Below are 15,883 nucleotides of genomic sequence, written 5' to 3' on the forward strand. Positions count from 1 at the left end.
ATTTGGGGTGGTCCCCACAATTTATAAATTATTTTAATTATTAATACCAACCTAATTAAATTCTACATACAACTTAATTTTCAAAATATTAGTATATATATATATATATATATATACACATGAAGTAAATGTGAATTGGAAGTAAATATGGTATCCGAATTTAATGTAAAAATATGAAATTTCATTTTTATAAGAAAATTATAATTTAGGACGGAAGGTTGGAGAAAATTTTTGGATCAACCCAAGCTGTTTGATTGGTTAAGTTGGTGACCCGAGTAACTGAAATAGAGTTCATAACCCAACCCTGTAATTTTTAGTTGGGTTGTCGGGTTATTTTTTTTATAATTATTTTTTAAAAATATACTTACTCATAGTACATGTGTGACACTCAAGTAATGGAGATGTACATGAATGAACCGAGATTATATTCGAATGAGAGTGATCTTGCAGGTAGTTGGTATCGAATCCAAATTCTAAATCCTAGGCATCGATTAAATACATCACTCAAATGTTTTTTGAAATTCACATCATTTTTAACATATATTAAAAAAATATATATTTACTTTAAGAAATATTTATATATTTATTTTTTACCTAAGTAAGTAAGCGGATTGAGATAACATGTTTGAATCTAGGGGTGTATATGGTCTGAGTTGGGTTGGGTTTAGGAATTTTTTTTATTTTTTTTACCCAAACTAACCCGAAAAACTAATCAATTCGAGGGTTTTGTCCTATGAACCTGAAATCGAACTGAGTCAGCTCAGGTTCAGAAAAAATGAACTCAAGCCAACTCGAAAAGCTAATCCAACCCAACCCAACCATTATAGTTTGGGTTGGGTTGGTTCAGGTTGTCGGATTGAATGTACACCCCTATTTGAATCTCCCACCATACATGTATTCATATTCTTAACGGAATAAATTTATGTTTTAGACCCTAATAGTTATTTATTTATTTTTTAAAATTTAATATTTTTTGGTTTTGAAATTTTCAATTTAGTCCTTCATAATCGATGAAGTTTAATTGAGGGAATAAATTGAAAAAATAGAGCAAACATACATTTAGCCAAAAAAAAAATTGTTATATTTAATTTTCAACTAGGCCCATGGGCCTGTTGGATCCACCACTATCAGCCCAGCTCAGCCCAGCCCAACCCAGCACAGTCCAGCCCACTCTAGCCCAGCTCAGCCCAACCTAGCTCAGCCCAGCCCAGCCCAGCGTAGCCCAGCTCAGGCCCTCCGCCCAGCCCAGCTCAGCCCAGTTCAGCCCAGCCCAGCTCAGCACAGTTCAGCACAGTCCAGCCCAGCCCAGCTCAGCCCAGTTCAGCGCAGCTCAGCCCAGTTCAGCGCAGCTCAGCCCAGTCCAGCCCATATTTGTTCCGTTCTCCAGGAGACGAAAAAATAAGCAAAAACAATGGATAAGTCGTATCAGTCGTCAGAAATGGTGGTGAACGTTCAGTAGGCTTCTGCCGCCGGGGCTCTTACTGCCGATGGAGTTCCTTTCGAGCTGCGCTTCTTCTTCGTCCTCACAGCGTTTCGCTTTCTTCAATGTCCAGCATCAAAATACTCTTAGTTCTCGCGCCACTGTAAAGGTACTCTTTTCCTCCTCCATCTCTTTGTTTAAACGATCGCCAATGTCTTTTTCCGTCAATTATAGTGCAAAACTTATTCTGCCGGGGAAATTTCCGTCGTTGAATGTGGCGTTAAGAATTTATATTAATGTTTTAGTGGCGTGTTAGATTGAGCTAGCTTTCACAGTCGCAGGTATTGCCATGGAACTTTTCTGTGGTTGGTCTTGGTCGATCGACGAGGCTCAGTGCCGATGGTCGGGAGAGAATTTTGGGCTGTAATTGTGGATCAAATCGTGTTTTGTTGTTTCGCCAGTCTTGGAGATATCGTTCCTGTTTGGCTTCTTCGTTTGATTTGATATCCTTGAATTATCTGTATGTGTTCAATTGGAATATATACCAGGTGAATTTCCGAAGAATCAGGAGTTCTTTGGGAAAATTTAGACAGCGTTTCTCTGTAAAACTTGCTCGAGTGATGGTCTGCGTGATGCTAGTAATGTCAGTTTCTTCTACTTTTGGCGGCACTCCATCACGTAAGTTCAAATTTTCACGTAGTGTTTGCAATTTCTGAGAACCGAATGTTCTTCATTGTTCTTGTCATGATTAAATGTGTTTCTATTATTCAGAGGCCCTCACTGAAGAGAACCTACTGTTTTTGGAGGCGTGGAGGACAATAGATCGTGCATATATTGATAAGACCTTTAATGGGCAAAGTTGGTTTCGTTACAGAGAAAATGCATTGAGAAATGAACCCATGAATACGCGAGAAGAGACCTGTATGAAACTTTTATCTGTTTCTGATCATGCACGGTAGACCGAATATTTTCGTAATTATCATCTAAAAGCATGAATATACACTAAACAGTTCCAATACCCCAGGGTCGTAAATTTGTCCCAGCATTTGAAACTCTGATTTCTTCTTCTTGTTGTGAGAACACTACCTCTGATCCTATTGATTTGTTTATCATGCTTTCTAGTTATTCATGTGCTCTATTGTGAATTTAGCTTTGTGGTTGCTCTGCAAAGTGCCAATGCCAATGTTTTATCATTTACACGGTTTAATCATGCAATAATGTACAAGTTTGGGAAATATAAAAAGCTTATTATAAGTATGACGTCTACAGTAATCATCTTTCCATGAAATCCCAGACGAGAAATTTCTTGCTGATTTAGTATGGCAGACATTTTTACTCATTTTCCTGAAATGTTGCCACTCAGTTGATAATTTTGTTTTCAGATACTGCAATAAAGAAGATGCTCGCGACTCTTGGTGATCCCTTCACTCGATTTTTAGAACCTGAAAAGTTTAAAAGTTTGCAGGTAGGAGATGCAACTTTTTTTTAGGTCGGTTCATTTGTCTATATGGAGAAGAAATTCCATATAAAAATTTAGCTGTGACATTCACTTATAATCTCCTTCTGGGCATAAGAAAGAAATGCTCTAAACTCTAGTAATATCTTCTTTGAAGGCAGTCTGGTACTCAAGGTGCTTTTACAGGTGTAGGACTGTCCATTGGTTATCGCACCAATGTAGATGGACCTGCTGGGCTTGTTGTCATTTCAGCTGCACCAGGGGGCCCTGCAGAAAGAGCTGGTATTACTTCTGGTGATGTTCTTCTGGCAATTGATGATACTACCACAGAATCCATGGGCATATATGATGCGGCAGAGCGATTGCAGTAGGTTTCTCCCCTTACCATAAGATTAAACGGTGTAACATTACGTGTTGTCAGTAGATTAATAGATAAAAATTACTAAGGAGCTCGATATACCCTAAAATTTCTTTGATCTTAAATATTTTTATTCGTTTATGATTCATGTTGGTTAATGAAGTATGAAACATACGGAGTGTTTTGCTTTGTTACTTCATCATAGGCCATCACAATAAGCAACATTGAAGGCACACAATTTGATTATCTGTGAATCTATTTAGAAGCTTTTGATTAAGAAAGACCCAATTTTCTAACTCATATGTGTAGTTGGTTAAAGTTGTTCCTAGAATTTCTTTTGAAGCACTAATTTCTTGGTGTATATTTAATTGTATTTGAATTGACTTCTAACAAGAGTGATTGCAGAGGACCAGAAGGAAGTTCTGTGCAATTGACCGTTCAAAGTGGCCCAAGTGTAAAGCATCTTGATTTAGTGTAAGATTATTTCCACATTTTTTACATCTAAGTGACTATGACTTGATTCCTTCCTCCTTCCAGCAGTAGATTAAATTCTTTTTGTAACGCCTGGTAGTTCTTCGTCGGTATAGAATATTTCAGTTTACTATATTTGTCCTTTTATCTTACGTTTTTTTAACGTGGAGCTGAACTAGGGAGCCAAAAGACCTGTGTTCCTAAAGAACCTCCTGGCATGTTATAGCTTACTTATGAGTTATGCTGCATTAAGTACGTTTTTCCCTCAAATGTTCTGACGGTTCTAGAACTGATAGAATCATACCTTCCAGGCGAGAGAAAGTTGCAATAAATCCAGTGAAGTCCAGAATCTGTGAGTTGCCTGGCTCAGGGGACAACTCCTCTAAGATTGGTTACATCAAGCTTACGTCATTTACTCAAAAGGCATCTGGTAAGAAAGATCATTTGTCCTTTATTGCTGCGGCTCTACATTGTAGTGTGACTCTCAGAGACAATTTCTTCTAATAATTTAAACAAAAAACTTCCTTCATCCATTCTACTTATCTGCACATCATTTGAAAACAACAATATGTTTAGTACATTGTCTTGTATCATTCTCAGTCGTAAAGGGATTCCAAGGGGTAACGTGCTTATCTGGTTATGAGAATTATGTCCTTTGCAGGTGCTGTGAAAGAAGCGATTGATTATTTAAGGAGTAACAAGGTTAATGCCTTTGTACTTGACCTTCGGGATAATAGGTGATTAGTTTTCACTTTTCAGCACTTAAAGTTTTCCTTTTAGCACACCTCTTGAACTGTGGAACTTGTTGCAGTGGTGGTCTTTTTCCAGAAGGAGTTGAGATTGCCAAGATTTGGTACGTGCTATTTGAGTATATTATTTGATGTGTTATTCATGCTGTTCGTTTCATTAATGGTGTAATATGACACAATGGATAATCCAAGTATATTACATCTGTAAAATTATCACTTGGCATTTATGGAAAGGAGGTCTCTTATAGCAATAAAAAGGCTAGACAAGTTTGGAACTTGATGTCGTAAAGAGATTGTCTAAAATGGAAATCAAATTCTATGGGAGGTAGGAAAGTTGCACTTAGAGTTAAAACTGAATCAACTATTACGCCTCTTTTGAAATGTGTGATCAAAGAAGCAAGGGAATAAGATCCAAAGGGAATAAATCAATCCCAAATTTTCTCCAAAAACGAATGCGAGATCCATTTCCAGTTGAGAACTAAAGAACTTGCTTTGTTCAGCAATGAAAAATGGATTCCCATGTGAGATCCCACGTCGGTTAGAGAGGGGAACGAAACATTCTTTATAAGGGTGTAGAAACCTCTCCCTAGTAAACGTGTTTTAAATGTGCTTTTGAGGGGAAGCCTAGAAGGGAAAGTCCAAAGAGGACAATATCTGCTAGCGGTGGTCTTGGGGTGTTACATCCCAGGACTCTCAGATGTGCTTTTAGAAACCGCATGTTCTGTGGACAAACATATTTATCACGATAACCTTGTGGGACAAAGAATCTGACTATTGAAGGGAAAGTTCCATTACCATTTGACTAGGTCAGGTAGTTTCCTATATGTTTGATTCCTTGTTCCTGCCCTCGTTAAACCCCTAGTAGAATGGGCTGTCTTTTTAAGTTTGTTTGGATGTAGTTTAATGAATTGAGTAGACTAATATTATTAGGTGACATTGATGTTGTGCATGTGTGAGATCTATCATTTCCATCTTTTCTCTTTTCCATTAATCATTTCATTTGCGATTTGGTCGGATCTCAATAATTTATCATACTTTTAACATAGTACTTGACATACAAAGATTCAAACGTTGACAGTGAATCATTGTAGCAAGTAGAAATGTCCTCTTAACGCTCTGGAGCCTGGTTTCATATTATCTGTTCTTATTCAGGTTGGACAAAGGCGTTATAGTGTATATTTGCGATAGTCGTGGTGTCCGAGATATATATGATTCAGATGGAAGTAGCTCTATAGCAGCTTCAGAACCTTTAGCTGTGTTGGTAAACTTTCAGCTCCATTCTTTTTCTAAATAGAGGCTCCATCAACTCACATTTAATATTTCTGTGGATTCCTCATTAATATTTCTGTTACAATCACGATTATCCTCTTATTCCCCTCTGCATTCTTATGCTATAGAGTTCATAGCATTTTGTCTTATATCGGGACGTTTGAATTGTAGTGTACGAGTACGAAAAATGTAAGCCTTTTAAACTTTATTATGATCGTTTGAACGTAACGCTTATATTAGGTGAACAAGGGAACTGCTAGTGCTAGTGAAATACTAGCCGGAGCATTGAAGGACAACAAGCGTGCTATATTATTTGGAGAACCAACCTATGGGAAAGGGTAAGAACTTTTGGCTGTGCCCCAAAACATGATTAGATGTAGTATATCCAATTTCCTTACAAGAATTCACATCCTTCTCTGCAGCAAGATTCAGTCAGTCTTTAAACTATCAGACGGTTCTGGCTTGGCTGTGACAGTGGCTCGTTACGAGACACCAGCTCACATCGACATTGACAAGGTCTCTCTATCTCTTATCCCTACGAACACTTCTCAGGAAGACAACGTTCTTAACACGCCTGGATATTCTGCAGGTAGGAGTGATTCCAGACCGTCCGCTACCAGCATCATTCCCAAAGGATGGAGATGGTTTCTGTAGCTGCTTTGAGGATGCAGCTTCTGCTTGCAATGTCAACAGGTTACAACTATTTTCAAGATGATGAAGGTTTTTTTTCTTTTTTTAATTCTCGAATTGGCATTATTTGATTTGGATGGTCAGTTTATGTTGATTGGTAAAACATTCTTTACATTTATAATCCTATAGATTTCTGTAATAGCAATTATTCACGAGTTAAATACAAGCACAATACGTTTGATTTATATTATAATGAAATCAAGCCACAGGTCAAGATTCTCAATCCCATCTTTTATCGTTTTCCAAAACATAGAATTTATGATTCTTTCCTTGCTTGAATGAACCAAAACAATGAGCTTCAACCCTGAAAGAACATAAACTAATCAAAGTCGGGGGCTTAGCTTCGAACGAGGTGGAGATTGAAATAAGAGGCAAGAACTGAGAAAACCCTCCTATCGGTCGCCATGGACTTGTATATAATTATAATGATTGGAAATGGAAGACGAGATGACTTCAATTCAGTTTCAAAGGTTCATCTGCGCTCTACTTCAGTTCTTTAATATTTACATCTTATTTTTTCATAGAAATCAATTTGATTATTGTCATTAACATTTTTAATAAATAATTTAATAGAAATATGATATACAAATGAACGTGGTTATGAAGTAATATGCAGTTTCTAAACATAAAATTTCAGACATTTTTTAAGACAAAAAATTCAAAGACTAAATTTCCACCCCCTAAGTCATCAAGTGGTTAAGTTCTTGAGTGGAGTGACCTTTAGAACTGAACGTAGAAAGAAATTCTTGAGGTGGGGCTGTGACAAGAAACCACCGTGGCTTTGCTGTATCCTGCAATCTTCCATGCAAAATCATGACAAAAACAAATTCCAGAGTTACACGATACAAGAGTATTTGAAACAACCATCACCAACAACGGCCAAAAGAGGTCATGAAAGANTTTTTTATATCTCATCTGTATATGTAATTCCAGGTAAAGATCAAATCATCTAAGCACCAGAGCAGTTTTAAAATTACAAACAGAAAAATACAAGCTTGTACAACAATGGTGCGCCATACTGAATTTTAGACATGCCTCTCTATGAGGGAATTTCCAGTAATACTCGGTGGATTAATCTGTTCGCCTTTGCTCCGAGGCTACTTGAAAAGCACACGCAAGCACGTCCACCCTGAATCACAGTTTAGACGTTAGGATTTACAAGTTTGGAGCTAACCCCAAGCCGAAACATATAATAATTGTAGTTTCAGGGAATCTATTGGGGATTTTGGCAGAGTCGAGCATGTACCAACCGAACGAATTATTTGAACTACCCAAAAATTTGCAATTAATTTATAGATGTAAGAAAATGGGAAATAGAAGATAAACAAAGGCTTCTTGAATATCGTTCACGGTGCTTAAACCATTTGGAATCATGTCCCAAATGCAGACCTTAGTACTTGGGGGGACTCCCATGAAAGGTTCGAGTTTTTTATCGGTTGAGTCCAGGAACTAGAATTAGATACTGAGATCAGAATGTTCTCGAAAGTCTATGAGCAAACGTATGGATCGGAGAGTTTCAGGCCTCTCTAGTAGCCTGAATTGTACAGCTGAGAATAAAGTTAATAACTCTTAGTAAATTAGTTTGTGAGTAGTAGCTAAAGGGTTGACTCAAAACATATGGTATCGATTACGAGGAAGCCCTTATTTACCCCACCTAGTCACCGTTGAGCTTGTGCGCAAGAAGTTTATAGCGGGTTCAGAGAAAGGTAAGAGTTGGCAATGCATGTATGGGAGAATTTGAGGAACCTCTAATAATAGCCCGAGTTATACGAAGGTAAGGTGTTAGATACCTGACGATGATATACGCAATTTTTTAATAACGGAATATTCCATATGAACTCACTTTCTTTAGTTTGGGAGCTATCTCATGATATAACCTATAATTCATAACGAAGAAGGCTATATGTTTAATATGTTATGTTCGATCCTAACCGAAAGAAGTGATATTAACCAAAATAGATATGAAAAGTATGGTGAATAATAAGAAAAAAAAAACCTTGAGAATGTGAAAGAGACACGAACCGGTCAAGCTGCGCTGAATCTCATGTTGTGATTGACAATTACTAGCATTCTAAGGCATATGTCGGAACCTACAATCGAAAAAAATAAGAGAAACAAAACAAGTTACGACTTACTAGTCTTCTAAGATTATTACACACAGTAACTATATAGTGATCTGCCAGTAACTGAACTCGCCACTAAAAAGTAACATTTCAATGCAGAGAGGCTATGCTGGTACCAAGTACATAATATGTTATGGTAATATGTTCTACCTCAAGCATGTTTTCATCAAGAAAACCACCATATGTTGAATGATTAAAGGCTTGAGAACTATCATATTGAAGGATTCTCAACTTCCCCTCCTGTGTGGACAGCCATAATAATTGTATTAAAAAGGATTAAATAAATAAATAATCAATCTATAAAAAATATTTAGCAGCTGACCTTGGTCCCGTAGACAACACCGCCTCCCACCGAGGGATGAAAACAAGCCACATTTACCTCGTCCTCGGCACTCGGAAGAACTCTCACAAGTTCCATGTCAGAAACTCTGTAAACCTAAGTTGTCAAAGCCAACTTCAGTCAGTTAAGACGAACATTAAATGAACATAAAAAGTCCATATATGCTAAATATTATATATCGCATAATAAAACTATCTTAACCGTGTCGGGATTATCATATCTTAACTGGTGAAAATGGCCTTTGGAACAGTGCATTTTTCATCAGAGCTAAAGAAATATAATACATCTCTTCACTTTGTACACATGATTAAAATAAAATCTAGATCAACAATATGTGGGGCGGGTGATTCGAATATCTGACATTTCGGTCCAAGTTACCTCAATTAAACAAAAGAAATGAACTTTACCTCAAGTATAGTGTATATGGGCACAGTTGTCTCTCCATCTACAACAACACTTTTAAGAAGTGAACTATGGCGACGGCCGTAAGCAAGTAATAGATGTTCTGATGTGGGAGAGAACTGCAATTATTGCAAGTAGAAGCTTCAGTAAACTCAGTAAGTACAACTTATTGCCTCATTTTCACGATGAAAAAATTGGAGCTTTAGGGAAAGAAAGAATAAAAAAGGCCACAAAGAAGCAAGGCCCACTCGATATGGAGAATACGAAGGAAACAAAACAAGAAAGGAAAATCACAGAAAAGAGGCTAATGGGTTGACACAACTAGTTTCTTTGGAGGTTTTCAATTTTATACAAAGCTAAGCCCTCATTTAGATGAATCAAAGAATATACGTTTAAGGTGCACACTCATGATCGTTTAAGGTGCTTGAAGAAAAACAGTCCTTATCATTTACAAACCTGTATAGATGTTAGACAATGAGCAGCTCTTATTGCTCGAGATGCTAGTATCATACCAAACCTATATAAAGAAAACAAGGGTGAGAGATAAATTTAAGTTATAAAAAGGAAAGATATCAAGCCATCTTCAATCATAATGTGAATTGTGAAGAAAGATTACGTTGCCTCCTCCAGAGAGTATATTCGAAGCTCGTACATGACCTGCTGAGCCGAAACTGGGTGTCGTGTAGGTGATGTTGCAGCACCAGTTGCATCATTATTAGCATGGCTTTGGAATCCAGGATCAGCTTCCATATGTGGCAACATACATGCCACACATGCTGCCAAAAATCTCCCACAAGGTGAAAAATGGGCACCCATTTCACTGCAACATGATTGACGGATAAATGTAGAAGGTTAGCGAGACAAGAAACCAAGAATGGATCAAAATAAATTATTCGCAACATTCCATAATGAAAATCTCCCAAACAAGGCGCGTCTATATATTAAAACTAGTGGGAAGATACGGCCATCAGGATTCCAACTCCACAGTTATAGAAGTGTAGAAGTAAAATAGTGAGTTAAAAAACAGATTGATATTGCATGAGACTGCAGAAGAGCATACCTACAAAGAACGGCATGCGGAATGATTAACCGACATCTTTCATCATCCAGTGGAGCACAAGGATTTTTAACATCATGTGACCATATCCTGAGTTTCACAGTACAAGGTAACTCAGCAGCTGCTACTGCTGCCAAAGAGGCAGCAAGCTCAGACTGAATTCTACTGACAATAGGTTGTGGATCACTTTCATCAGGAATTGAGGTACTCATACTAGCACCTTCATCTGACCCACTTACAGGCACGGGCACATGAGAACGTAAAGAACGATTTCTTGAACCAGATCTCCTACCTCTGCTTTGGCTAACACTGCTAGGAATTAACGAAGTAAGTGGAGCATGAATTCCTCCTATATCAGATGCTGCAGAAGAATGTTCACGAACATCATCATTGTGTGGCCGAAGAGCAGGTTGACTAGCTTGACTTTGGCCAATTAACCACCCTTGCAAGAAAGGAAGTTCCCAAGGGTCATTAAAAGGAAAATTTTGATTATTCCTCACTTCGTTCTGCACTTCCATATTCTCTGAAGCATCCACCGCAGTTTCTGAAACTTCTGTTTCCATTTCATTCGAGTAAGGATTGGTTCCAGTTTCTTCTGGAACTGGTGATGAGCTATTAGGATCAATGGGTGACAACACAAGTTCATACTGTCCTGACGGTGTTGAATATGTTAAAAGCCGTACTGAAGCAGACGGATCAACTCTTTGTAATCTCCCTGCACCAGGTTCTGCTTCTGTTCGATGCATCGACATTCTCCTATTTTCTTTAGAAAATGAAGGCCATATCAACAGAGGAAAGGACATCAAAGGTAGGCCATCCACCAAACTAGAACGATCAGAAGATTGTGCATCGGCAAAATATACGGTAGGAGGTGGATATTGCACATATCCAGGAGATGTTGCTAATGTTATGGCAGATTCTGATGTATCAAGATCATTGACCTTCAGAACAGGTTAAGTAGAAAAATTAGGATGAGTGATTGAAATGAGGCAAATTTAAAGGCCATAAAAATAACATACCTCAGCAGTTAAAAGGAATTGGGCTGCATGTGGGTGAAAATGCACCGCACGCAACGATCGCCGTGTCCTTAAAACAATGGTTGGTGAGGGTGTCTCCCCTCTTTTGTTGTAGTGCCAAATGTAAAGCTGCATAAAATTTAAGATCAAGGTTGTAAATTAGAATACACTTACTTGGGTGGTTTGAAGTTCCTTTTTCGACATGTTAGGCTTTTCAAATTGTCAGACACATTGTAATAATGAAAATTATCGAGAAGTCCTTCTCCATCTGCCTTTTTGCAAGGAGAGGATTTAGTGGCAGGCGGGAATTTGTGTTCTGTTATGGGGTTTGCGGGGCGGGATGAATAATAGAACTTTTGGAGGGTTGGAAAGGGATCCTGGCGACGTTTGATCCTTGGTTAGATTTAATGTTTCTCTTCGGATGTTAGTGACTACTTTTTGTAAGTATTCATTCGGTCTCATTTTACTTGCTTGGAGCCCCTTCCTTCAGGTGAAATTGTTTTGTGGGCTTGATTTTTTTATATGCCCTTTTATTCTCAAAAAAGCTTGGTTCTTTATGGGAAAAAAAAAATGCAAAAACAAAGAATGCACTTACTGATTGATATATCTAATTTCCCATTTAAAACCTCACCTTATGACCCGATGCCACAGCAAGAAGCTCTCCTTGGGCATGGAAAGCTATGGATGCAATGGGACGATCTGCATAGGGGGAGAACAATGTTGAGCAATTACACATATAAGGCTATACAAAAAAGTTGGAGAAGGAAATTACAGAAATCACGAGAGCCAATGCATTCTGCCGTGTTTGCATCCCAGAGTCGAACATCATAATCCAAACTTCCACTAGCAAGAATTTCAGGGCGCAGTGGATGGAATCTGACCTGAAAGATTACCGGAAGATGAATAGAAGATTCGAGCAACTTGAGTCACACACAAAGATTTTTATCAACAAAGAGAGAGAGAGAGCTTTCACGCTTACCACCCAAGGGGTTCTCCGATGACCACTCAGCACCTTTAAGCAGGTCCCAGTTTGGCAATCAATGATTTTTACAGTATGATCCCCACTGCAGGCACGAAAACAAAAATAGTAAAGGAACGTCTCACTAAATTAAATTAAAATCGAGCTTCATCACATCACCATAGCAAAAAGAAAACAGGAATCGGCAACTCACTGTGTAGAAGCAAGCGTTCTCCCATCAGGGCTGAATGCTGCTGCAATTGTTGACCTTGGAGGAGGCAAAAGAGGACAATATTTAGCTGAAAGATGGCGTAGTGATTCAGCCTCAACCCTGACAAGATTCCAAGTTTAATACCGCATCCCAGGTAGGCAAAATATACTTCATTATGTTCAGATGCATTATGAGAACAAAATAACTACCATGAGATAAGTCCCTGCTTAGCATCTCTAGCTGCTTCACATCTCGGCCCAACCGAATCACATTGGCGGTCATGAGAATCTCCCCAAAATCTCCTTGATGCACATTTCGTTCGAGGAGAAACCTCCCTCTGGGCTAAAAGTTGAAAAACATTACTGACTCTGTAAAAGTGAGATAAAAGTTACTGTGTAAGATGAATTAGCTTGCAAAAACCAAGAACTCTAAATATTAAATGAACTATATGAATCTAAACTACACCAGTAGAATTAACTATTTACAAGCAGTAATGTTCCGTGTCCCCATGATGATAATCGTAACACTAACAACCATCACAATTAACTATTTACAAGCAATCATGGCTGCTCCCTCCCCTCCACTGACCCGCAAACGCAATGGCAACGATTCCATGCCAACATACCAGTACAGTAAAACAAGAAACTAAAATGAACAAATATATATAAACATTTTCCAAGTTAACTATCAGGCTCGGAGAAACGCATTAAAATCTCAGAAATTGAGACCCAAATTTCAAGAAATCTTGTCGAAATTAAGATCTTCACACGACATAAGAAAGACGGCAATCATCTACATAACCGAAATACGAATATCGCATGAAATAATCGTTCCAGTCGCATCCTCACCTTTGCCTGCTCGAGGGGTAAGCCGGACCAGGCTGAGAAATGCGAGGCGGCAGCGGTGGGGTCGATGTGGAAGGAGAATTAGAATCGTCAAAAGCCCCAAATGAAGCTCTCATCATTTACCAAAGAAAACGTCATGCTCCAAAATTCTCCGACATTTCGATCGGAAAAGAAGAAATTGCGAGGGAATTAATCCCAATTCAAAGTGAAATGGGAAAGGGACGGTGTTGTATTAATTTAGAAGCAATGATCGCCGGAGAAGACGGTGAAATTCAGGCGAGGAGGAGCTTCAAACTGGCTAGAAAAGATCTCCGGCAAGAAGACGAAGAAGAAGAAGAGGGCATTCTTGTGAAAAAGAAAACCTAGACGAACAAGAAACGAAACAGAGATCGAAGACAACACCTCCTCTGAAAATCAAAATGTTTTTGGACATATATGTTCCCTTTTTTTTCTTTTTCTTTTATTATTATTTTTTATTTCTTTTAATTTTCAACTTCGATATTAATTTTAAATCTTTTTTTCACATTATTTTTTTTTTAATCTCATTTAAAATTTTCAAAATCTAATTTTTATTTTTATTTATCCCTATTATTTCCTGTTAATTTTTTAATTAAATATTTTTAACACATAATTTTGTTTTTAATTATGGCTAAATAAAAACATAAACAATAATTTAAAACACCCATTTGTTAAACTAACAATATTATAATAATTATTATTTTTAAAATTATAAACTCTCTTTAAACGATTTTCTCGGACGTGAAAAAACCTTATTTCTTAGTTTCTATTGCACTTTTCTGTTTGCCACACCGATCGGGTATAGCGTAAGTGATCTATACGGAGTGATGATCCCTATTTTTGTCTCGTACGGAATACTCATACTAAAAATTAGAATTAAGGATTCCTCGATCTGATGACCTTCATAATCAAATATACATCCGAATTTACGTCTAAATTGATTTAATTATTAATTAGGTGTACAAATAGTTTTTTTTTTCAAATAAATATATTTTTGAAAAATGTGTATTTTATGCTCCAAAAAAAATTGGAAGGGCCCATATTAGCAAAATTTGGCCCAAATATTAAAAGCTGTCACGGGTTGGCAGTATTGGACGCTAAATGGGCCGGGCCGAAAACACAGCCCAAAGTGTCTACTACCACATTATGTCATATTTATACATAAATTTAAATTTAGGAATCAATCATAAAAATGGGTTAAAATTATAAATATATTTTTTAAAATTTTGAAAATAGGAAAAAAAAAAAAAATAATAAGCAAAGGGGAAAAACCGAAAACACCCCTCTCAATTGATTGAAATAATGTGTAAGTAATTGATTGGGTGACTGTCTGAGATTTGAGAGCTATTTTCGAATTGGGTTCAGTTGGGTTGAATTAAAAAGTTATTTTTTTTAATTATTTAAAAAAAATCATATTTATTTATATGTTTATATTGGGTTAATATTTATTTATATGTTTGGATTGGGCAGTCTGAGTTGATTAGATCATCAAATTATATAAACGCTTATCCTAAATTGATTTAAATTTTTGTTAAATTATTGTTTCTTTAATTTAAGCCATGGAATTCTATTGCCTCAAATATTTGTATTTGGAAATAAAAGGAAAGTCTTGGATTGGACGTTAGCTTTTTTATGCCCTTACGGTACGTTACATTTTTCCACTTACACATTCTTTTTATTTATTATTTTTAATTTTTTAATAAGATATTAATTATCGTCAATACATGGTTCAATTCGGGAGAAGTTTCCACACCTTTGTTATAAGGAATGTTTCGTTTTCTTCTCTAACTGATGTAAGATCTCACAATAAACTCCCCTTAGAAAACAACGTCTTCGCTGGCACACTGTTTGATGTCTACTTCTAATACCATTTGTAACAGTCCATACCTACCGCTAATAGATGTTGTCCACTTTGTCCCCTTACGTATCTCTCATCAACCTCACAGTTTTAAAATGCGTCTACTAGAGAGAAGTTTTCACAGTCTTATAAAAAAAAAATGTTTCATTCTCCTCTCGACCGACGTAGGATCTGGACTTTTGTAAATGCAGATCAATAATTAGTGCACGATTAGCACGAAAAATGCAAAAATAAAGTGGGTAGTAACCATTTTGGTCAATATGAACAATTTTCATTTTTTTTTTTTTATATTTTTTCTAGGTGTAAATATTCAAATATATTTTTTACACAATAAAATATAAGTTTAAATGACTAAATTTAAAATTTATCAAATTTGGAGAGACTAAAATATAATAAAATGCAAAATATGGGATTAAAATGTAATTTTAATCAATAATTAAATAAATAAATAAATAAAGGGTTAGTTGGGCATGAGATGAGGACAGGGCACCATAATTGAAGCGGAGCCTTTGAATCTTCCACGCAATGCATTTTGGACACTCATGACGTGTCATGATCCCGCCTTACGTGGCGCTACCTCCCTCCCGCGTTTCACCAGCCATACGATCTCCATAACGACATATCGAAAGACAGAAACCGAAC

At 37.0% G+C, this 15,883-nt stretch overlaps 2 protein-coding genes across 4 annotated transcripts; one reads left to right on the forward strand and one right to left on the reverse strand.

Moving 5' to 3' along the window:
• Window positions 1–1,418: 1,418 nt before the first annotated feature.
• On the forward strand, window positions 1,419–6,598 carry LOC111807267 (carboxyl-terminal-processing peptidase 2, chloroplastic-like). 2 transcript variants are annotated; one of them, XM_023692911.1, is made up of 13 exons: window positions 1,419–1,589; window positions 1,756–2,098; window positions 2,192–2,341; window positions 2,803–2,885; window positions 3,038–3,243; window positions 3,640–3,708; window positions 4,017–4,135; window positions 4,367–4,442; window positions 4,517–4,558; window positions 5,607–5,715; window positions 5,964–6,061; window positions 6,146–6,239; window positions 6,313–6,598. In XM_023692911.1, exons 1-13 carry the CDS (start codon window positions 1,488–1,490, stop codon window positions 6,436–6,438), a joined length of 1,617 nt encoding a protein of 538 aa, XP_023548679.1. In that variant the 5' UTR covers window positions 1,419–1,487; the 3' UTR covers window positions 6,439–6,598. The 2 variants fall into 2 exon arrangements, with proteins under 2 accessions (XP_023548679.1, XP_023548681.1); XM_023692913.1 differs by having other exon boundaries at window positions 1,488–1,589; window positions 1,762–2,098.
• Window positions 6,599–7,313: 715 nt separating this feature from the next.
• LOC111807078 lies at window positions 7,314–13,779 on the reverse strand. Of its 2 annotated transcripts, none has more exons than XR_002816904.1 (15): window positions 13,369–13,779; window positions 12,730–12,888; window positions 12,524–12,640; window positions 12,331–12,415; window positions 12,124–12,232; window positions 11,983–12,050; window positions 11,355–11,480; window positions 10,339–11,276; window positions 9,895–10,098; window positions 9,735–9,795; window positions 9,284–9,397; window positions 8,859–8,972; window positions 8,687–8,776; window positions 8,410–8,503; window positions 7,314–7,542 (listed from the first exon to the last, which is right to left on the reverse strand). XR_002816904.1 is itself a non-coding variant. In XM_023692655.1 (15 exons), exons 1-14 carry the CDS (start codon window positions 13,482–13,484, stop codon window positions 8,477–8,479), a joined length of 2,328 nt encoding a protein of 775 aa, XP_023548423.1. In that variant the 5' UTR covers window positions 13,485–13,779; the 3' UTR covers window positions 7,314–7,542; window positions 8,436–8,476. The 2 variants fall into 2 exon arrangements, 1 of the variants encoding a protein (XP_023548423.1); XM_023692655.1 differs by having other exon boundaries at window positions 8,436–8,503.
• Between the last annotated feature and the right edge of the window lie 2,104 nt (window positions 13,780–15,883).

Source organism: Cucurbita pepo, chromosome LG12 (assembly GCF_002806865.2).
Source record: "Cucurbita pepo subsp. pepo cultivar mu-cu-16 chromosome LG12, ASM280686v2, whole genome shotgun sequence".
NCBI classification, from domain to species: Eukaryota; Viridiplantae; Streptophyta; class Magnoliopsida; order Cucurbitales; family Cucurbitaceae; genus Cucurbita; species Cucurbita pepo.